General features: G+C 38.3%; 1 protein-coding gene across 1 annotated transcript in view; it reads left to right on the forward strand.

The window, feature by feature from the left end:
• CCDC178 (coiled-coil domain containing 178) overlaps positions 1-24,592 on the forward strand; it is a 379,230-nt gene that overhangs the window by 241,189 nt on the left and 113,449 nt on the right. Inside the window, exon 18 of the mRNA XM_070361801.1 lies at positions 9,828-9,977. Coding sequence (XP_070217902.1) covers positions 9,828-9,977 — 150 coding nt within the window. The remainder of the gene's footprint in view (positions 1-9,827; positions 9,978-24,592) is intronic.

The following is a 24,592-nucleotide window of genomic DNA, read 5'->3' on the forward strand; positions in this document are numbered from 1 at the left end:
ATGACCAGTGCATTTTCTTGGCAAAACTCTATTAGTCTTTGCCCTGCTTCATTCCGTATTCCAAGGCCAAATTTGCCTGTTACTCCAGGTGTTTCTTGACTTCCTACTTTTGCATTCCAGTCCCCTATAATGAAAAGGACATCTTTTTGGGGTGTTAGTTCTAAAAGGTCTTGTAGGTCTTCATAGAACCATTCAACTTCAGCTTCTTCAGGATTACTGGTTGGGGCATAGACTTGGATTACTCTGATATTGAATGGGTGCCTTGGAAATGAACAGAGATCATTCTGTCATTTTTGAGATTGCATCCAAGTACTGCATTTCAGAGTCTTCTGTTGACTGTGATGGCCACTCCATTTCTTCTGAGGGATTCCTGCCCGCAGTAGTAGATATAATGGTCATCTGAGTTAAATTCACCCATTCCAGTCCATTTCAGTTCACCGATTCCTAGAATGTAGACATTCACTCTTGCCATCTCTTGTTTGACCACTTCCAATTTGCCTTAATTCACGGACCTGACATTCCAGGTTCCTATTGTAATATTGCTCTTTACAGCATCGGACCTTGCTTCTATCACCAGTCACATCCACAGCTGGGTATCCTTTTTGCTTTGGCTCCATCCCTTCATTCTTTCTGGAGTTATTTCTCCACTGATCTCCAGTAGCATATTGGGCACCTACTGACCTGGGGAGTTTCTCTTTCAGTATCCTATCATTTTGCGTTTTCATACTGTTCATGGGGTTCTCAAGGCAAGAATACTGAAGTGGTTTGCCATTCCCTTCTCCAGTGGACCACATTCTGTCAGATCTCTCCACCATGACCCACCCGTCTTGGGTTGCCCCACGGGCATGGCTTAGTTTCGTTGAGTTAGACAAGGCTGTGGTCCTAGTGTGATTAGATTGACTAGTTTTCTGTGAGTATGGTTTCAGTGTGTTTGCCCTCTGATGCCCTCTTGCAACACCTACCGTCTTTCTTGGGTTTCTCTTACCTTGGGTGTGGGGTATCTCTTCATGGCTGCTCCAGCAAAGTGCAGCCATTGCTCCTTACCTTGGACGAGCGGTATCTTCTCACCACCGCCCTTCCTGACCTTCAACATGGGATAGCTCCTCTAGGCCCTCCTGTACCTGTGCAGCCACGGCTCCTAGAATATTTAGATCAAGTTTTTTTTTTTTTTTTTTTCTTGTAATCTTCTTTTCCATTAGGCCATTTAAAACTAAAAACAAGTTAATCCTGCCTCCCCCACCCCCAAAAAGAAATATATAGTTCAAATGGATTTAGATTTTCTCCAAAGTGTGTCTGGCTGGACCTCCAGATTTCTCGAAGTGTAGCATTACTCTGCTGTAGTCACTGTAGTCCAGAGTTGTGCAGGCATCAACTGTAAAGGTCTGTGCACTTGGACACTTGGCCTTGCATCATGGAATATGGTGCAAATATAGAGCAAACAACACCAGGCTGGTTATGGATAACCAGCATGCCCACAGTAACTTACAATGGAATGTAGCTTCCAAGGGGGCTAAATTCCAGTTTTCTTCAGCAGCTCAATCTATCTATTAATATGTCAACAAGTTACTTGTTAACTAGATCGATGAAAAGAGATTGATGGAAATAGGCTCAGAACAAGGTACTCCTGTTACTTAGTTTGATTATTTAATATCAGGTTTTACAAAGGTGGCACTGTGTAATGTGAAAGAGTGCTGGCTTCTGTTTATGAAGGAAGTATGTACAGTGGATAGAGTAGAGTATGGGATGTGGAACCCGTCAGCCTGGATGCAAAGCTTAGATCCTCCACTTAATATGTATGTAACCTTGCCTGGTGTACCCCCAAACTTCATGCAACAGGAGTCTATGTGTCAGAAATTTGGACAGGACATAGCAGGCCATGCTGTCTCACCTCACACATTCTGAACTGTCAGCTGGACGACTTGAAGACTTGCCTTGGCGTCATCTTCAGATGACTCACGCCCTCACAGTTGATGCCGTCACCTGACACCTGAGCTAAGTTGCTTGCTGGAACACCTACACATAACCTCTCCTTGTGGCCTGGGTTCCTCACGACATGGTGGCTGGTCCATGCATAAATGTCCCCAAATCAAGAGCCAGGCAGAAACTGCATGCTTTTTTTTTTTTTTTAACCTAACTTTTTAAAATAAAATAGCCTGGGAGGGCACACAACATCATTTCCACCATACTCTGTTGGCTGGAGAAGCCACAACTCTACCCAGGTTCAAGGGACAGAGAAATCAACTGTGCTTCTTGATAGGAGTGACAAAGAGAACATGTGGAAATGAAAATATTTCTATGGCCATTTTTGGAAAATACAGGTTGTCTTACCTGACTTTTCATTGACTTACCTTCCCTATCTGTAAATCTAACAACTAGGGCAGTAGCAGCTCCAGTATGTGTGGAATTCATAAGTTAACATTCAAATGCAACCTCATTTCTACCTTCTTGTTCATAATCACTAGGTGAAACATAAATAGATGATATAGATGATACATGCTCAATACTTGTCCTGAAAGGACTCATTTTTTCCTTATAATTCCCTATTCCCTACTTACCCAGCAGGAGAGGGAAAGGGGACCGGGAAGAGTGAGAAAAAGAAGCCGAAGATGGAGAAAACTGAAGGAAAATCCAAGATGAGATACATGGCTTAAAGAATAATAAAAGTCAAGTGGGGAGAAGGTATAATTACTATTTGGATATCTTGGGATCTCAATCTACCTTCATTTTCCAACATTTTTGGTAACAAAAGAAAAAGCCAGGTCTTTGTTTAGCAATGGTTTCTCGGTATTTTTAGGACCATGGTTTAATGAGGTAATTAAAAAAAAAAAAAAAAAATAGCACTCCGTACTGTTTCAAGGTGCCTCATGAACATCAAGAGTGCACCCAGAGAAAGAACTCTTGCTCAGTCTGGACAGTGTGATATCAGTTCAGTTCAGTTCAGTTGCTCAGTCGTGTCCGACTCTTTGTGAGCCCATAAACTGCAGCATGCTAGGCCTCCCTGTCCATCACCAACTCCTGGAGTTCACTCAAACTCACATCCATCGAGTCGGTGATGCCATCCAGCCATCTCATCCTCTGTCATCCCCTTCTCCTCCTGCCCCCAATCCCTCCCAGCATCAGAGTCCTTTCCAATGAGTCAAATCTTCACATGAGGTGGCCAAAGTATTGGAGTTTCAGCTTCAGCATCAGTCCTTTCAAAGAACACCCAGGACATATCTCCTTTAGAATGGACTGGTTGGATCTCCCTGCAATCCAAGGGACTCTCAAGAGTCTTCTCCAACACCACAGTTCAAAAGCATCAATTCTTCAGCACTCAGCTTTCTTCACAGTCCAACTCTCACATCCATACATGACTACTGGAAAAACCGTAGCCTTGATTAGATGGACCTTTGTTAGCAAAATAATGTCTCTGCTTTTCAATATGCTTATCTAGGTTGGTCATAACTTTCCTTCCAAGGAGTAAGCGTCTTTTAATTTCATGGCTGCAGTCATCATCTACAGTGATTTTGGAGCCCCCCCAAAAAAAGTCTGACACTGTTTCCACCGTTTCCCCATCTATTTCCCATGAAGTGATGGGACTAGATGCCATGATCTTCATTTTCTGAATGTTGAGCTTTAAGCCAACATTTTCACTCTCCACTTTCACTTTCATCAAGAGGCTTTTTAGTTCCTCTTCACTTTCTGCCATAAGGGTGGTGTCATCTGCATATCTGAGGTTATTGATATTTCTCCCGGCAATCTTGATTCCAGCTTGTTCTTCTTCCAGCCCAGTGTTTCTCATGATGTACTCTGCATAGAAGTTAAATAAGCAGGGTGACAATATACAGCCTTGACGAACTCCTTTTCCTATTTGGAACCAGTCTGTTGTTTCATGTCCAGCTCTAACTGTTGCTTCCTGACCTGCATATAGGCTTCTCAAGAAGTAGGTCAGGTGGTCTGGTATTCCCATCTCTTTCAGAATTTTCCACAGTTTATTGTGATCCACACAGTCAAAGGCTTTGGCGTAGTCAATAAAGGACAGTGTGGTATATCCTTACAATAATCTTCAAATAGTGCTGAAAATCTTCACCTCTCAAGTGGTATAGGATCAAATACTACAAATAAATGTGCTTCATTATGGTTACAGCATCTAATAACTAATTAGTTATTCCTAGAAGTGGGCCAATAAAATGTGTGGTTCTAAAGTGATAAATACATGTATTTCCTGTTATTCTGTGTATTCATTCATTCATTCATCTATAGAAACCTGGGTATCCACTAATGTCAGCTCTGCTTTGTACAGTATACCTTATGGGTGAACAAAATGAAAATGCCATTCCTCATGGAATTTATAAGTATTTTTGTTCACGCTTTATAAACCTAATCTTTATTTCCTAATAAAATGTTGGGATAATAAGCTGAATATCTGCCCCCAAACATCAAAGTTTAACAAGTAATTTGAGATAAAAGAGAATAAACCCTCTTCAAGCTAAGTATTTTACTTCCTAAATTCTAGACAACGTGGAAACTATTAACAGATGTTCATCCTCTCTTCTCTTTATCAAGCCATATTCTCAATTTTTCATTATATTAATGATCACTAGTAATGTAAATTGAATAAATACCAATAAATCTGGCTTTGAGAAAGTGTTATATTTATTTAGACACCTGGGCAAGTTTAACACATACAGAAAACACAAAGAACGCAAAAGTTTATAAATTCTGTATTCAAATTATATATTTCTGTGATTTTTAAGTGCAAAGCTTTCCTGTAAGACCTCAAATTCTTGAGGTTCACCATTACATCGTAGAGCTCGGCATACAATAGTTACTAAATTAAAACTTTGAAATAAGCAACTGAATGAAAAAAAGTAAATAAATCAATAAAGGAATAAAATAATATTGTAAATCAACTCAGAGTTCAGTCATTTTAACCTATAAAGATTGCAATCAAATTTTTCTTTAATGGATTTAGAAACAACTTTTTAAGTGTGCATTTTGTAAAAACCTTATGTAGAAAGGCTTAACTGATAAGATTTAGCTGATTCTGAATTTAAAAGCATGTAAAACTCATCTACTTCTGTTATTAGTTCCTCCTTCCTTCTTACCCTTTTATTATATTGCCGACTCCAGCCTTCGTGCCCTTATTTAATATCTTCTACTACTAGTTGTTCAACTCCAGTGGTGGTAGCATTATTTCTCCTGGACATATACCCACCAATAATTATCATTCCCCCTTTGTTTCATTTGCATGTTATAATACTATTGATTAATATTCAGCCAGTCAGAGTTGTGAGGTGGAACCACAGTTAAACATAAAAACATTTTCAGTGTCAGCAGAATATCATTATTTAAAATTAAAAAACTTAAACTTCATTGCACATCTGAAGGTCACGGACTTTCAGGAATAGTCAGTGAATTGGTAAATTCATTACTGGAAAATGATAATGTAAAATATCATGACTGATGTAACAATGTTTTGAAGATTCATTGGCAGAACTATACAATTTGATTTATCAGTATCTACTCTAGTTATGGCATATAAAACAATGAGAACTGGTGTCATATAGAAATTGAAAGTATATGCATTTGAAAATAAAACTGTACATTACACAATGAAAGCATAAAGTAACAAATACATCCCCAATTAAGTGCCATTAAATAAGTTTAAAAGAAATCCTACAACTTTTGTAGGACTCCTCTATATTCAACATTTATAATATCCATTTGGATCTTGAAGGAAATGTGTTTGAAAGATACACTATCTCAGGCATCAGAATTGTACTTATGTTAAATCAAACAACAAATAAACAAAAACCTCAAAATGATTACTGCTCATGCCTCCAGTAGAACATGTATCAAAGTTCCAAGTTAACCATTTGAGGATTAGATTTCAGTATTAGTGTTAAGATATCAAAAAGAATTATAACCACCTTTTCAAAGGCACCTTCATCGAAGAAAAATATTCGTAGACACTTTGTCCTCCTGTCAAAGGATAATTTTGTGATTTTAAGCAAGTCTATTATATTGAAGTGTCTAAAGTTTCAAATTACTGTTCCAGAATTAGGACAAGAACACTTAAAATTGCTCTCAGTTCATCATTTTGGCTTTTTGAAGAACACCTATGACATAGCATTAATCATTAGGGATCAATATGGATACCAAGCTTTCATGAGAAATATGTTTGTTGACCTTAATAAATCTTCTAGTGTATAAATATAGAAATATTTGTACAGGCAATTTTCTGCTGAATTACATTTCCTCTGTGCACATTTCCATCCTGCAATATATTTTTTTAACAACTTATACTAAAGGTTTGATGGGATAGCAATTTTCCTAAAGAGACATTTTTAATTGCTTCACAATGGTTATTTTTATATCTAGTTACTTAATCATCATTATCATCATCATGATTAATCTGCATTTATATGTTTTGAAAACTTTTTACTGTTATAAATAAGGTTGCGACAGATTAAGTTTTTTGATTAGGATAAATTTTCATGAGATGATTTACTAGATTTGCAGGTTTGAAAATACTTAAGGCTGTTGATATATTCCACATATTTTTGAAGCAGCCAAAGAAAATTTTGTTAGAAATCAGCAAATAAACTGAGTCATACATCTAATTTAAAATGATAGACAGAGCTTAATTTGCCAGTGGGTAATACTGGCAAAAGGTACATACTGACAGGTCTGTATTAGATTTGACATATATTTATTTAGTCATGGGGAGTGTTATGTAGTTCTTGACTGCTCACAGAAGCAGGTTTAAGTTTTCACATAGCTAAGAATACCTGACCTGCATCTTGAGAAACCTATATGCAGGTCAGGAAGCAATAGTTAGAGCTGGACATGGAACAACAGACTGGTTCCAAATAGGAAAAGGAGTACGTCAAGGCTGTATATTGTCACCCTGCTTATTTAACTTCTATGCAGAGTATATCATGAGAAACGCTGGGCTAGAAGAAGCAGGAGCTGGAATTAAGATTGCTGGGAGAAATATCAGTAACCTCAGATATGTAGATGACACCACCCTTAGGGCAGAAAGTGAAGAGGGACTAAAGAGCCTCTTGATGAAAGTGAAAGAGGGGAGTGAAAAAGTTGGCTTAAAACTCAACATTCAGAAAACTAAGATCATGGCATCTGGTCCCATCACCTCATGGGAAATAGATGGGGAAACAGTGTCAGACTTTATTTTGGGGGGCTCCAAAATCACTGCAGATGGAGATTGAAGCCATGAAATTAAAAGACGCTTACTCCTTGGAGGGAAAGTTATGACCAACCTAGATAGCATATTGAAAAGCAGAGACATTACTTTGCCAACAAAGGTCCATCTTGTCAAGGCTATGGTTTTTCCAGTAGTCATGTATGGATGTGAGAGCTGGACTGTGAAGAAAGCTGAGCACCAAAGAATTGATGCTTTTGAACTGTGGTGTTGGAGAAGAGTCTTGAGAGTCCCTTGGACTGCAAGGAGATCCAATCAGTCCATTCTGAAGGAGATCAGCCCTGGGTGTTCTTTGGAAGGACTGATGCTAAAGCTGAAACTCCAATACGTTGGCCACCTCATGCGAAGAGTTGACTCATTGGAAAGGTCTCTGATGCTGGGAGGGATTGGGGGCAGGAGGAGAAGGGGACAACAGAGGATGAGATGGCTGGATGGCATCACCGACTTGATGGATGTGAGTTTGGGTGAACTCTGGGAGTTGGTGATGGACAGGGAGGCCTAGCATGCTGCAGTTCACAGGGTTGCAAAGAGTCAGACACGACTGAGCGACTGAACTGAACTGAAGGTATGTGCTTTGTCACTCAGTTGTGTCCAGCTCTTTGTGACCCCATTGACTGTAGCCTGCCAGACTCCTCTGTCCATGGGGATTCTCCAGACAAGAATACTGGAGTGGATTACCATGCCCTCCTCCAGGGGATTTTCCCAACCCAAGGATCGAACCCAGGTATCCTCCATTGCAGGCGGATTCTGGTATACTAGTAACAAATAATGACTTTCTGTGGGTGCTCCAAACACTGCATTCCTTGCTCCTCATCTATTTTAACTCTTCACTTCTCTGTGTTTTGAATGTTTTCTGTTTGTGCCACCATTCTGAACCTCTTGCAAATAGGATTCTAACCTTCTAAATGTCTTCTCTGTACTTGAGCCCCAGGACTTGAGAAAAGGAAAAGAGAAGGGAATACTGGAGGAAGTTTCCTAGAATGCTGGGTGAAGCCTTAGGACTAGATCCTTCCCAAGACATTGTGGATGGAGGTCTGGGAAAGAGAGAAACAAAATCATATAGCCTCTGATGAATCAGTGTTTAACACAAATCCATCTGCATCAAGAAAGAAAACTACTAACAGCCAAGGAGGATGTTAGTGTCATGGGAAGCATGTTTTTGGTTTTATTTTTCTACAACATATCCAGTTTAGTTCAGTCACTCCATAATGTCCGACTCTTTGCGACCCCATGAATCACAGCACGCCAGGCCTCCCTGTCCATCACCGACTCTCAGAGTCAACTCAGACTCATGTCCATCAAGTCGGTGATGCCAGCCAGCCATCTCATCCTTTGTCATCCCCATCTCCTCCTGCCCCCAATCCCTCCCAGCATCAGAGTCTTTTCAAATGAGTCAACTCTTTGCATGAGGTGGCCAAAGTATTGGAGTTTCAGCTTCAGCATCAGCCCTTCCAATGAACACCCAGGACAGATCTCCTTTAGAATGGACTGGTTGGATCTCCCTGCAGTCCAAGGGACTCTCAAGAGTCTTCTCCAACACCACAGTTCAAAAGCACCAATTCTTCAGTGCTCAGCTTTCTTCACAGTCCAACTCTCACATCCATACATGACCACTGGAAAAACCATAGCCTTGACTAGACGAACCTTTGTTGTCAAAGTAATGTCTCTGCTTTTGTATATGCTATCTAGGTTGGTTATAACTTTCCTTCCAAGGAGTAATGTCTTTTAATTTCATAGCTGCAATTTCCACCTGCAGTGATTTTGGAGCCCAAAAAAATAAAGTCTGACAGTTTCCACTGTTTCCCCATCTATTTGCCATGAAGTGATGGGACCAGATGCCATGATCTTAGTTTTCTGAATGTTGAGCTTTAAGCCAACATTTTCACTCTCCTCTTTCACTTTCATCAAGAGGCTTTTTAGTCCCTCTTCACTTTCTGCCATAAGGGTGGTGTCATCTACATATCTTAGGTTATTGATATTTCTCCTGGCAATCTTGATTCCAGCTTGTGCTTCTTCTAGCCCAGCATTTCCCATGATGTACTCTGCATAGAAGTTAAATAAGCAGGGTGACAATATACAGCCTTGACATACTCCTTTTCCTATTTGGAACCAGTCTGTTGTTCCATGTCCAGTTCTAACTGTTGCTTCCTGACCTGCATATAGGTTTCTCAGGAGGCAAGTAAGGTGGTCTGGTATTCCCATCTCCTGAAAAATTTTCCACAGTTTCCTGTGATCCACACAATCAAATGCTGTGGTGCAGTCAATAAAGCAGAAATAGATGTTTTCCTGGAACTCTCTTGCTTTTTCAGTGATCCAATGGATGTTGGCAATTTGATCTCTGGTTCCTCTGCCTTTACTAAATCCAGCTTGAACATCTGGAAGTTCATGGTTCATGTACTGTTGAAGCTTGGCTTGAGGAATTTTGAGCATTACTTTGCTAGCATGCGAGATGAGTGCAATTGTGTGGTAGTTTGAGCATTCTTTGGCATTGCCCTTTCTTTGGGATTGAAATGAAAACTGACTTTTATATATAAGTAGTACTTTTAGATAATTCAAATGATGTAAAAATACAAACATAATTTTAAATGATTTAATTAAGTACATGTGCATATTTATCTTCTAGAAAATACAAGATGACTCACTGGAAGAAAATCTACGTTTAGCTCAAGAGTATCAGAGATTACAGAATATATTCTTAACAGTAAAGGACAATTATTTCAGCCGGTTTGAAAGACAACTATCATTTGATGGTTCAATTAGAGATAAGAAACAGGTAGGTTTTACTCATTTTTCTATTATAATGATTTACTTGACATATGTACCACAAAAAGTAACAGTAGACAGTCAGTCATGAGGTCGCCAGTCTTAGGGTGGTTCTTTATATGCCACCAAATGGCACATTTTCTTTTTTAAAGTTTTCTTGTATATTTTATCAACATTTTGAAGTTGAAGTTTGAAAGACTATTTGAGAAATGAAAAAGCATACTTATATTCTACTATTTTATACTAATTTACTTTTAAATATTATGGCCTGAAGTACCAAATATTTATAGTTCATAAATTTAAGTATATTATCATACACTTCAAATTTCAGTTCTCTCTGTAGGTAACTTTTCATGATATACCTCTAATTCTCCCTCATGTTTATGAGCTCCGTATTTTGATTTCTATTTTCTTATTAAATATGAGGCTTAATTAGGAACTTGAAGAAATAGTTGACATCTCAGGTTATTGGAAATCATCAGAAATTCTAATACATTTTGTAAAACCTTCCATAATACTAAAAACAAAAAAGTAAAACACGCAGTATGCCACAAATCCAAAAGTAAAGAGAAAGCTCTGTTCTTTATTAAAGTGTCAAGATACAGCTGCTTCCTCTATATTCTTCTCCAATTTCTCTTCACAAGAAGTTATTTTCCTTTGAGTCTTTGTGTATTCCCAGAATTTATATTTCAGAAACTAGAGGCATGATTAATTTCTAACAATTTACCTACCTATAAAAACCAGTAGGGGGGCTCCTCTGGTGGCGCAGTGGTAAAGAATCCGCCTGCTAATGCAGGAGATGCAAGAGACAAAGGTTTGATCCCTGGGTCAGGAAGACCCTCTGGAGAAGGAAATGGCAACCCACTCCAGTATTCTTGCCTGGAGAATTCCCATGGACAGAGATGCCTGGTGGGCTACAGTCCATATGGTGTCACAAAGAGTCAGACATGACTGAGAGACCAACACACACACACACACACACACACAACTGTGAGTGACTATTAACATTACATTCATCTGCTATGTTGTTTATAAACACGCTTTATTTCCTATCCATCTACTCTCATTTGAGTTAAAGCTTCCAAATATATTGGCAGAGAGGGTGTGTCTTCTTCTGTTAAAAATTTGTATTGAAGTATTATTAAGATGAAGGTAGATCAAGAAACAAATGTGTTTGGGAAAGAATTGAGAACACAATTATATGCTAAAATCTTCCTCAACTCATTGTGCCGGATTCATAGAAAGAATATCTGTCTCTCCATGGAGCGTTTGTCCAGCCGCTTCATGCGTTAGACATTGTTATTTAAACATGTTTTGTTGCTGATGATTGATGAGTATAAAAAAGATATCGAGGTTAGTACTATATTTCCTTTTCTAGCCAGAAGGAAAACAAAAATAAATCCTGTGTATGTTTTTACCAGTTTGTGTAGAATCCTTTGGTAGCAAATGACAAATAAATTAGATACCTGCATGAATAGCGAAGAACATGCATTTAAGAGAGATCCCTTACATAGTATTTACATAGTAAGAACCAACTTGTCTTGATGTCATTTTTGGAATTAAAGCACATCAATTCAGGATCCAAGGAGTGAGACTCTTGGATGACAGACAGTGGGGCATGCTAGGAGACTGGGTTTATGTTTCTGATGATCCCTCAAACGAATCACTTTTAGCACACCTGTTTCAGGGAAACTTTCAGAGATTTATTTGTACTTCCAATCATTTTTCATTTCCATCCTTCAGCGATGGAGGTCATTAAGTGCAGGCTGCCCTTGTCGGTGTCATGTAGGATCAATTTGCTGCAATGGACAGAGAGGCCTTATTGATGCTGTTAAATCTGTCAGTGAGAAATCGTATGTCATTAGCGTCTAATGCACTGCTTACAGGATGGAATTTGGCCATCAAAACTGAGAAAACCCTTTAATATTTTGGTCCATTTTCTTGATATTGAAGCATTTCCCTTGACCAGTTTAGTTTTGGGTACACAAAAGCACTGCTCAACCTGTGATTCCCTTGTTGAATTTCCTGTTAGATAAAATGGAATTCTTTGTGTCTTTCTCCTGCTTTAGAATAATTTCATTGCTTCTGAACATACATTCCTTTTGGCAGAGTAAATAATTATATTTTAATTATCATACTTCTTAGGGAATATTTTTTATACACAGATGATTATACACTGTTCAACTTCTCAGTACTTTTAGAACAAGAGTAGCAACGAAAGCTTAATGGAAGAGTAAAAAAATTAAATATTAAAAAATATGAAATATGACCCCATCCTTAACAACATTTTATATGCAGTTGACTCAAATTTCGTAATATTATAGTTTTACTTTTGGTGATAGACTTATGTCTGCTTGTTTTGCATGTTTCTTGATACTTTCCTGTATGTTTAAAATTTGCAGTGATGGATATTTTATGCTTTAAAAATCAGAAACAAACAAAAACAATTATGAAAAATTCTTATTAGCCCCATTCATAGGTAATTATAGAATAGAATCTATTCTAAAACTTCTCAGATCTCAAAATTTAAAATAACACTAAGGAGGAATGGAGGGGAAATCATTGAAAAACAGCTTGTATTTCTGTGTTGAAAGCTTTCAAATATATTTTTCATATTTTCTTTTTCTAAACAAAAGCCATGGATATGTTGATCAAATCACTGTGGGTTTGTTTCAATTGCTATCTTGAGCTCTTCAGGCCTGCAAAGAAAAGTAAGCTAAGCAAGCATGCAAACGTTGATGGTTTTGTTGGCTGTAAATAAGATCTCTTCCAAAACTGATGTATAATATACTTCAATTCTTTTATAAATGACTTATAAAGCTTAAACTTTTGGACTTCTCTGGTTCTCAGTGCTTTAATACTAAGGGAATACAAATTATTATAGAATCAGTCAATTCTTAACAAGCACTTATGTGAACCAGGAATATGTGCCATACAGTTTTCAAACTTTCTCTCTGAAATACCCCCCAGTCATCCTGGAAAGTTTTCTCTTATTATGATTTTCATCATCTCCTATGTAAGTATGGAACTGAGTTTTGAATGTGTTGCATGGTTACTCGAGTAGAGGAAGACTGACTGAGATGGGAATCAAACTCAGAATTTTCCTACTTCCAACCATTTCATAGCTCTACTATAGCATTGCTAAACAAAACCCAATATGTTGGGTTAAAAGCATGTAAAAACCATATAACTTATGGATTATGTCTCTAGTATCCAACTGAAACATTATTTGATTCACTAATTATTTTTGTAATTTCATCTCATTGAAGCTACTTTTTCAGTGATGATTTTCTGGTGGGGAAAGGACTACCTACTTAATTAGAAGCTATTTAATTTTCATTAGGATTATAGATATGTTTCATGACTCTTAAACTGTAAAACTAGGAGTGCCTTTAGAAATATACACATCTCTTTAGAAGATTGTTTTGATAATGAGGAATCTTAGGGAAAGAGTGACTCAGGGGTTTAACATATATAAAGTTGATTAAAGAAAATTTGGTCCAGGACACGGTTGCCTTAACTTAGGTTCAAGTATCATCTCCAAGAGACTATGGATGAACATCTGCTGTGATATTTTCCCAAGGTTTTAGTGGACCAATAGCTGAGAAATAATGAGTAACTGCTATGGATGTGCTCAGTTTGGAGCATCATCTTAATGTGACCTGAGCTTGTGAAGGAATCACATAGGCACATGAATCAGAAGACTACTCTGTGTTCTAAGGGACGCTTCTGGGTCTCATGGAATGCAAACATTTCATCATTCATTTAATTATTCAGAATAAATGATTAATCATCTCTTGTACTGACAAAGATACAATCAAGGGCACAGCATTATGCTACCTCATTTCAGCTTCCAGGCTGACTGCTGTGATCTCAGAATCCAAGAGATTCTTTCCTAGAAACGACCATAGATTCAAAGCCCAACAACATCCTCTCTTCACTTAACCAATGGACAGATCATGAACTTTTGCTATTTAATCTGAATCGCCTCAACCTCAATGGATGGTTTCCATCATAAAATCTCAAAAATATTGTATCATTCAGGTATCTCATTAGCATGTTTTTGCTTCCCTCTTTTAGTTTTGAAATGTGAGTTTCCTCTAAAATTCACTTTACATTGATTTGGTGAGGAGTCAAAGTCAGTGCCAGCAATGAAAAAAAAAAGGATTTTCCTAAAGAAAATGTGAAAGCTGTTTTAGTTCTCATTTTTATAAGTATTTCATATTGCTTGTTATCTTGCATGTATTAAAAATAGGCTTCAGGTGGTGATTTGTATGTGCTAGTTTCAATGTGGATAGAAATTCATTTCTTCACCAGGAAAAGCATAATTTTTAGATAGCTTTTGCCTATGACAGCTATGTAATCTCCTCCTCCTTCTCTTGGAACACAGGTAGAAAAGCCTGTGCATGTGCACACACACACACACACACACACACACACTCTAAAGGCGTTACCACACTTCATAGACTGATGAGCTTGCATTAAATTCCTACTATCCCTTCTCTGAAGACCTCTCAGGAGACCTCTGATGAATGAATCTCTGTGATTCCTGAGACTGAAAACTGTTGATCAGTTTTGCTTTATCCTAATGAATCTCCCTTCTGCTGTCCAGACTCCATGAGAGAAACACCAAAAACTAAGTATATATTTGTGAATAATACTTTAGAAAAGTCAGCTTGGCTTAAATCGAACCAATTCTTCAGTCTAGTGCCATTTTTGAGTGAATTGTAGACTTATGTATCTTTTATGCAATTTTGAGAAGATGATGTTCTGGTCATCTTTACTGTCTAGAATTACTTGACAGTAAACTGCATTTAAATGATAGCAACACCTTAAAAGTGATATACAATAGGTCCCCTCTATATGAATGAATTCCATCCTGAGAGTGTGTTTGTAAGTCCAATTTGTTTATAAGTCTAATTATATTAGACTAGGTACCCAGCTAACACAGTTGACTGGTACTGTACTGTAATACATTTATAATACTTTCCACACAAATAATATATAAAAACAAACAAACACAAAAAATAACAAAACATTTTTTAAGTTTATGTTATGCAAGAGTATGCTTGCATTGCGGGATACCTGGGTTCGATCTCTGGGTTGGGAAGATCCTCTGGAGAATGAAATGGCAACCCATTCCAGTATTCTTGCCTGGAAAATCTCATGGACAGAGGAGCCTGGTAGGCTACAGTCCATTGGGTCGCAAAGAGTCAGACACGACTGAGCAACTTCACTTTGACTTTGACTTTAGAGTACAAAGGCTGGCATACAGGGACTGGCAGTGAGCAAACAGGCAAGAAGAGTTACTGACTGGAAGAGAGAGAGGAGGTGAGAGATGGTACAACTGAAGGATTGTCAGCAGTAGGAAATGGAGGGCAAGCTGTAGTTTCACTCATGTCTGATGCTGATGGCACAGGTTCTGGTTCCTTGCTGGATTAAATTGTATATACCCTCTTGAAAAATGATCCAGTGGTGTCTGGGTGGTACTGTACCATCTACATCACCATTACTTTTATGCTTGTTTCTGGACATCCAAGGTTTGAAGTGAAGATATTGTGCTACTGTACTCTATACAGCACTGTACACTAAAGTACATAAAAGCACCACCACTTGTAGAGGATGCACACATGTGGCAAGGTCTGCCAGGCACGTGACCTAACTTATGCGATTGAACATATGAAAGCACATTCACATCTTTGAAAATTAGCAGCTTGAAGCTTTGTATGTAGGGGACTTACTGTGTTGAGTGTGATGTGGTCCCTGATATATCAAAGACACTCTAGGTGTGTGTATATATATATATATAAAATTCCTCCACTTGGAACACCGTCAGGTCTTGGCACACCATCAACAGTGGGGGCCTATCAAGAATAAATCAGGTGGCTTAGAAAATCACAAAGGTTTGAGAAACAACCAGGAACCTATGGCAAGTTGAACAATAAATTTCAATTACACATGATTCCTGCTTCAAGACTAGGAGAGGTAATATATATATAAGGTTTTGCTTAATACACAGGGAAGAAATATGGAGAGTCAGGCACAGTGAAGAAGTAAAATAATATCTTCCAGATCAAAGGACAAAGTAAACCCTTAGAAGAGAACCAAATTCTTGATAAAGAATTCAAAATAATGGTCATAATGATGCGGGAGAAGAATGGATGAACACAGTGAGAACTTCAACAAAAAGAAAACATAAGAAAGTACTGAAGACAAGTCACGGAGCTGTAGATACAATCAATGAAACAGTACACTAGAGGGGTGCACAGCAGACCAGAAGAAGCAGCAGAAAGGCTCAGGAACTGAAAGAGAACGAATCTCACCCAGACAGAGCAGCAAAATGAAGAGAGTTTTAACAAAGTGAAGATAGTTTAAGGGACCTATGGGATAACATCAAATTATTCACCACCACAAAGTTTCCAGAAGAGAAAAGAGAGAAAGGAGCAGAAAATACATATGAAGACTTTTCTAACCTGTGGAAGGAAGCAGTTATCCAGGTTCAAGCAGCCCAGAGAGGTCAAAGTAAGACGAACCCAAAGAGACACACAAATATTAGAGAATTTTAAAAGCAATGAAAGAAAATAACCATTGTTATCTGCAAAGAGAACCTAATTCCAACAGCAGATTTTTTCAATAGAAACTTTGTAGGTCAAAAGAGAGTGAAACAATATTTCCAAAGGACTGAAAGGAAAATGATTCCCACCCAAGAATACACTACCCAACAAAAGCTGAGTGATTTCATCACCAGTAAATCAGCCTTACCAAAAATGTTAGAAGACACTTGCTTAAGCTAAAAATAAATGGTACTAATTAATAAGAATAAAACATATAAAAGTAAAAATCTCACTGTTAAAACTAAATATATAGTAAAGGTAATGAATTAATCATTAATAAAGCCAGTATAAGGGCTTTCCAGGTGGTGCAATGATAAAGAATCCACCTGCCAATACAGGAGAGGTAGGAGATTCAGGTTTTATCCTTGAGTTGGGAAGATCCCCCTGGAATAGGAAATGGCAACTCACTCCAGTATTCTTGCCTGGGAGATCCCATGGATATAGGAGCTTGGCGGGCTACGGTCCATGGAGTCACAAAGAGTCAGACTAGTAACCAAGCACACATGCAAAGCTAGCATAAATGTTTAAAGATAAAAGTAGTGAAATTAACTAAAACTACAGCAATTAGTTAAGGGATATATAAAATAAAAAAGATAAAATATGTCATCAAAAATCTAAAATGGGGTAGAGTAAAAATGTAGTGTTTTGGCACGAATTCAATTTTAACTTATCAGCTGTGCTATATACATAAAATGTTATATGTGAACTCATATTTTGGGTATCGAGCTTATCTACCATGGTAGATACCCAAAAGATAATGAGAAAAGAATCCAAACAAAATATTATAGAAAGTCATCAATCACCAGGAAAGAAAGGAGCAGAAGAAAAGTGGAACAGAGGGTAACTACAAAACAGCCAGAAAACAATTAATAAAATGCCAAAGAGGACTTTAGCACCACATTTATATCAGTGGATAGTGTGCTCATGGATTGGAAGAGTTAATATTGTTTAAATGTTTATATTACCCAAAGCAGTATACAGATTCAAGGCAATCCCTATCAAAATTCTAATGACATTTTTCACAGAAATAGAACAAGCAATCCTAGTTTGTATGGAAACACAAAAGACACTATATAGCCAAATTAATCTTGAGTAAGAAAAACAAATTTGCATGCATCATGTTCTCTGACTTCAAACTCTATTACAAACCTGTACTAATCAAAACGGTATGGAGAAGGCAATGGCAACCCGCTCCAGTACTTTTACCTGGAAAATCCCATGGATGGAGGAGCCTGGTAGGCTGCAGTCCAAGGGGTCACGAAGAGTCGGACACGATTGAGCGACTTCACTTGCATTTTTCACTTTCATGCATTGGAAAAGGAAATGGCAACCCACTCCAGTGTTCTTGCCTGGAGAATCCCAGGGACGGGGGAGCCTGGTGGGCTGCCATCTATGGGGTCACACAGAGTCAGACATGACTGAAGCAACTTAGCAGCAGTAGCAACAGCAGCAGCATGGCATTTGCATAAAACAGACACATTGGTCAATGAAACAAAACAGAGATCCCAGAAATTAACTCACTCCATACATGTTCAAGGAGCTAAGAATATACAATGAGGAAAGGGTAGCCTTTTAAATAAATGGTATTGGGAAAACTGGAAAGCCACATGCCAAAGAGTGAAACTAGAGCACCATCTTACATTATGTTATACACAAAGGTTAACTCAGAGTGACTTAGGCCTGAATGTATGGCTTGAAGCCATAATACTCCTGCAGTAGAACATAAGTAGTAAGCTATATGACATTGATCTTGGTGCGAAAGTTTGGATCTGGATCCAAAAACACAGACAACAAAAGCAAAAACAAGCAATGGGGCTACATCAAACTAAAACTCTTCTTCACAACAAAGGAAACCATCAACAAAATGAAAAGACAAGCTACTGAATGAGAGAAAATATTTTCAAATCACATATCCAGTTCAATTCAGTTCAGTTCAGTTGCTAAGTCATATCTGACTCTTTCTTACCCCATGGACTGCAGCACACCAGGCTTCCCTGTCCATCACCAACTCCTGGAGCTCATGCAAACTCATGTCCATTGAATCGGTGATGCCATCCAACCGTCTCATCCTCTGTCATCCCCTTCTCCTCCTGCCTTCAATCTTTCCTGGCATCAGGGCCTTTTCCAGTGAGTCAGTTCTTTGCATCAGGTGGTCAAAGTATTGGAGTTTCAGCTTCAGCATCAGTCCTTCCAATCAATATTCAGGACTGATTTTCTTTAGGATGGACTGGTTGGATATCCTTGCAGTCCAAGGGACTCTCAAGAGTCTTCTCCAACACCACAGTACAAAAGCATTAATTCTTTGGCACTCAGCCTTCTTTATAGTCCAACTCTCACATCTATACATGACTACTGGAAAAACCATAGCTTTGAATAGACAGACCTTTGTTGGCAAAGTAATGTCTCTGTTTTTTAATATGCTGTCTAGGTTGGTCATAGCTTTTCTTCCAAGGAGCAAGTGTCTTTTAATTTCATGGTTGCAGTCACCATCTGCAGTGATTTAGGAGCCCCCCAAAATAAAAGTCTCTTACTGTTTCCATTTTTTCCCCATTTTTTGCCATGAAGTGGTAGGATCAGGTGCCATGATCTTAGTTTTCCAAATGTTGAGTTTTAGGTCAACTTTTTCACTCTCCTCTTTCACTTTCATCAAGAGGCTCTTTAGTTCCTCTTCACTTTCTGCCATAAGGGTGGTGTCATCTGCATATCTGAGGTTATTGATATTTCTCCCAGCAATCTTGATTCCAGCTTGTGCTTCATCCAGCCCAGCATTTCTCATGATGTACTCTGCATATAAGTTAAATAAGACAATATACAGCCTTGATGTACTCCTTTCCTGATTTGGAACCAGTCTGTTTTTCCATGTACATTTCTAACTGTTGCTTCTTGACCTGCATACATATTTCCAGTAAGGGATTAATATCCAAAATATATAAAGAACTCATAAAACACAGTAACAATTTGATTTTAAAATTGGTAGAAGATCTGAATGGACCTTTTTCCAAAGAAGACATATAGATAGCCAAGAGGCACATGAAATGATTCTTAACATCACTAATCATCGGGAAAATGCACATCAAAACCACAGGGAGATACCACTTCACACCTGTTAGATTGGCTTATATCAAAAGTAACCAGTGTTAATGAGGATGTGGGGAAAAAGGAACCTTTGGGCATTATTGTTAGGAATGTAAATTGCTGCATTCACTGCAGCAGGGAAAAGCAGTATGGAGTAGCCTCAGAAAATTAAAAATAAAACTACCATATGATACAACAATTCCACTTAGGGGTATTTATCCAAAGAAAATGGAAATACTCATTTGAAAAGATGCATGCACCCGTTTCTTCATGGCAGCACTATTAAAATAGCCAACATATGGAAACAAACCAAGTGGATTTCCATCAACAGATGAATGAATATATAAAGAAGATATGGTATTGACACACAATTAAATCTTACTCAGCTATGTAAAAGAATGAAATCTTGACATCTGTAACAAGATTATGGGCCTTGAGGGAATTACTCTAAGTGAAATAAGTCAGACAGAGAAAGATAAATACCATGTAAACTTATATCAGAAGTCTAAAATACAAAACACACAAAACTAAAATCATAGATACAGAGAACAGAATGTTTGTTGCTAGAGGGGAGGGGAGTTGGCAAGTTGGCAAAGCAGGTGAAAGGCATCAAGAAGTACAAAAATCCAGTTACGAATTAATCATGGGATGTAATGTACAACATGTTGACTATAGTCAATAGTAATATAGATACTTGGCAGTTGCAGGACAGAAAATACTAAAACCGTGGTGCTAGATAGTGACTAGATTTACTGTGTTGATCATTTTGCAGTGTACACAGATATCGAGTCATTATTTTGTATACCTGAAATGTGTATGATATTACATGTCAATTATACCTCAAATTAAAAAATAATTTTAAATTAAAAAAATAAGTAACTATTAAAAAATAAACAAGTAGACGTTAAAAAATATTTCCCTTTGTCAGCTGGGTAGTTCTCACAGCTTTTCTATAAAAGTCATCCTGAATAATATACATGTCCCTTTTTAAATTTTGTATTATCTAATCACAGTAAAACACTGATTAAAAAAAAAAAAAACTATACCCACAGCTAACACATTATCTGAGGAAGGGAACGATAACACCACAGTGAATAATATAGCTTCAGAATTTTTGAAGTTGTTTCAGATATAAAATCATTTTCAAATTATTTCCTATGGTGCTGGTAATCAGAATTGTGTTGTTTTTCTAGGAAAAATCCTCATTTTAAAGAAATATATGCAATGTACTCATAGGTTATTGAGAAAAGTATATAAAACAAAGCTACCATCTGCATGATGTACATAGAAAAAGAGCAAAAATGTTATCTGTAAAAGCAGAAAAGAATTTGGCTTGCTTGACTTTTTGTATCAAGCATGCTACAGCAATCTTTTGATTCTAATATGAAACTATAGTAAGGATCATTGCACTAATGCATGAGGATTTGTGATAATGTTGCAGAAATTTTACTGTCAAAACTGAACTGCAGTGTAATGACTTTTGTTATCATGGTTTCTAATAACTATTCAGCATGAATTGACCCTACATATGTTTTGCTGCAATAATGTGTCAGTAACTCAAAAAGCTAAAAAGGAAATAAAAAAACAATCAATACAATACTACGTATGACTTCATGGTAACCTTTCTCCATTCTCACTATTTATATTCCAACACAGGTACTATGTAAACGAAAAGATCCCATGGAAATGAAAGCTTAGGTACATTGTGACGGTTCTAGCTAAATACACCTAAAAGTGCTTTAGAAGAAAGCTGCCTTCTCCGGTGTTAGCCCTGAGAACTGTTAATACGTACTGGTTGGTCCCTTGCTACTTCAGAGCCTGTTGCTCTCTGGCGTAGAGAACCTTTCCACACGTTTCCTTTCTTTCCCCTACAGTGTGTTAGTTCCTTCTTATTATGAGATCTCTTTTCCTTCTTCCTTTATCTTTGCCTCTTTCCTTCTTCATCGCAGTGTATTTTCCCTTTAGTATCGCTTTATTGCATTAGATAAGAGAAAATAAATATGGCTACTGTCTGCTCCACATCTCAATGTGGCAGTCACGAAGCTGCGCTTCTACATGTGTGAAGCACTGAACGCTGCACCTAAACAGGTGGTGAAGTCGCTCAGTCGGGTCTGACTCTTTGTGACCCTGTTGACTGTAGCCTACCAGGCTCCTCCATCCATGGAATTTTCCAGGCAAGAGTCCTGGCGTGGGTTGTCATTTCCTTCTCCAGAATGCTGCACCTACCCTATCATAATTAGTTACAGATAGCCTTAGCAGTAGCATGCTCTTCTTATTACTAACTTGTACAAACTCTGTGAAACAACTGGAAATAGTCACGTTTTTTTCCTCAGAAAGCAAAGTACCACAGACTGGGTATCATAAACCGAAATATTTTTCAATATATTTCTGGAGGCTAGATGTCCAAGACCCCGGTGTCCGTGGTTTCCTGAGAGCTGTGAAGGAAGGAGCCACTCCAGGGCTCTCTTCCTGGCTTGTAGATGTCTTCTCCCTGTTGTCTTCCCTCTATATGTGTCTGTCCAAATTTCTTCTTCTGGTACTAACACCAGTAACATTGAATTAGGGACCACCGTTTTGACCCCATTTTAACTCACTTATCTCTGTAAAGAGCTTATTTCCAATCACAGTCATATGCTAAAGTTCTGGGGGCTAGCACTTTAACGTGTGATTGGGGAAGGGATACAATAAAACCCATAACGTGCTTTGTTGTGAACTTAAGGCCATACTACTTGTAAGTACAAAGGAGTCCTGGAATCCAAACCTAGGCCGTGGACTCAAACCCACAGATTTTCTGCTACTCCACAGTTTCTCTTATATTTTTTTCTCTACTCCATTCAACCTATTATTCACATACCATGTATGATCTTCAAATGGAGAGGTATTTCAGTTATAAATACTTTGTAACACCTCTTGTACTGCGTGTGAGTATGATTAAGCAATGCCTAAGAATGAAATACTTTTTGATGGAGAAATATTATGTTTTTACACAGGAAGCGCCAATTGATTTATGTCTCTGAACAATGGTCAGAGATCCAAGCAGAAATGTTCCTTTGCCACTAAAGGATCTTTAAAATTCCTCTCCCATTGCCTCAGACTGGAGAACATGTGCTTGCCAAAATGGATGATCCTAATTCCATAGGAATTACGTTAGGAATTAAGATGAAGACACAGGGTATACATGTTAAAAAGAGAAAGAGATCAGCTCCAAGCAGCAGCTAGTATTTGCAAAGAATACAAAGGGAAGTAAGCCTTCAGTGGAAATTTGATGATAGAGTGCCGAGCATAGTAGCATGACTAGAGTTAGACACACACACACCCCCCAAAGTGCCAGAAAATAATATCATAAAGAATATTATAATAATGAATGCTGGAATGATAAATACAAATAGCATGCATGTGTGCTAAATCACTTCAGACATGTCTGACTCTTTGTGACCCCATGGACTGTAGCCCTCCAGGCTCCTCTATCCGTGAGATTCTCCAGGCACGAATACTGGAGTGGGTTTCCATTTCCTCCTCCAGGGGATCTTCCAGACCCAGGGATTGAACCCGCATCTCTTATGCCTAACCTGCATTGGCAGGCAGGTTCTTTACAAGTAGAGCCACCTGGGAAGCCCCTAGTAAAATAGAATTTCTCCCAAACAGAACAGAGTTTTGGGGAAAAAATAAGAAAGATACTAAGTGCAGGAAAATAGACACTTCTATCCCTTAAAGAGTATTGGAATGTGACAACAGGAAAGGGAGAAATTGTGGTAACCTTCCTCCCTAAGCCCCCACATATCCTGCCCTGTTGGAAGCTTGGAAGCATGTGGGCTGACGTTAGGACTATCGCAGGGAATCCTCTTTCAGACTTGCAGATCTAGCTTCTCAAGAGCAATGCTTGCTAACCTGGATGGAATGTTTCTTATGTGGGGGTGCGAGGACTGAGCACCTTGGACAGTCCATCTGAAATCGCTCTTGTGACTGTGCACCATGACAGTGGCAGCTCGTCACGCCTGCATGAGAGAAAGGTCTGGGCTGCCCCCAATTAAAAACCAACAGCTGCTCTTGGGCTTATTATCTCTAGTGATGCCTCACCCAGCTTTCAATGCCAAGGATACAGAAATAATTCCAGAATGGATCCATTTAAAAGAAACACGGTGCCTACAAAGGAAAACAATGTCACACTGACTTCAGACTTATCCTCAGTTTTTTATAATGGAAGACAGAAAAATATCTACATAAATTTATAGGAAAAATTAGGGCACTCAGGAATCTGAATCTGGGCAAATTATTGTTTATGTGATGGAAACAGGTATTTTTGAATGAGCAAACAAGCAACAAATACAGCAAGTTTTAAAAATCCAGATGGTCAGTAAATATAGGAAAAATGTTTCCACCTCTCTGAAAATTGTGTATATACAAATTAAAATGAGGTACGTGTTTTCAATTCTTGTTTTTAAAGCATTGTTAAGATTGAGTATGCACAGTGATGGTAGGGGAGAGCATGTGAAAAGAGACATTCATAAAAGATGAGGTTGTTTGTCTCTCCGTAACCAAATTCACCAGCCTACCTGTATCTACTCCATAGCTGCAGTCATTCTTCCTAGTAAAATGGTAGTACTTCAGCTTCTAACACAATTAAGGCCTTTCACCTTGCTCTGAATCCCATCCACTTTCACCTTCTCACAGCCTCATTCTTAAAATTTCCTATGCTTTTGTGTCCTCAGAGTTTTTCCTGCTGACTGGATTATTCCCATCATCATACAAGCATGAGCTGCTGCTGCTAAGTCACTTCAGTCGTGTCCGACTCTGTGCAACCCCAGAGACGGCAGCCCACCAGGCTCCCCTGTCCCTGGGATTCTCCAGGCAAGAACACTGGAGTGGGCTGCCATTTCCTTCTCCAATGCATGAAAGTGAAAAGTGAAAGTGAAGTCGCTCAGTCATGTCCGACTCC

This window comes from Bos mutus, chromosome 24 (genome assembly GCF_027580195.1).
Source record: "Bos mutus isolate GX-2022 chromosome 24, NWIPB_WYAK_1.1, whole genome shotgun sequence".
In the NCBI taxonomy this organism is placed as follows: domain Eukaryota; kingdom Metazoa; phylum Chordata; class Mammalia; order Artiodactyla; family Bovidae; genus Bos; species Bos mutus.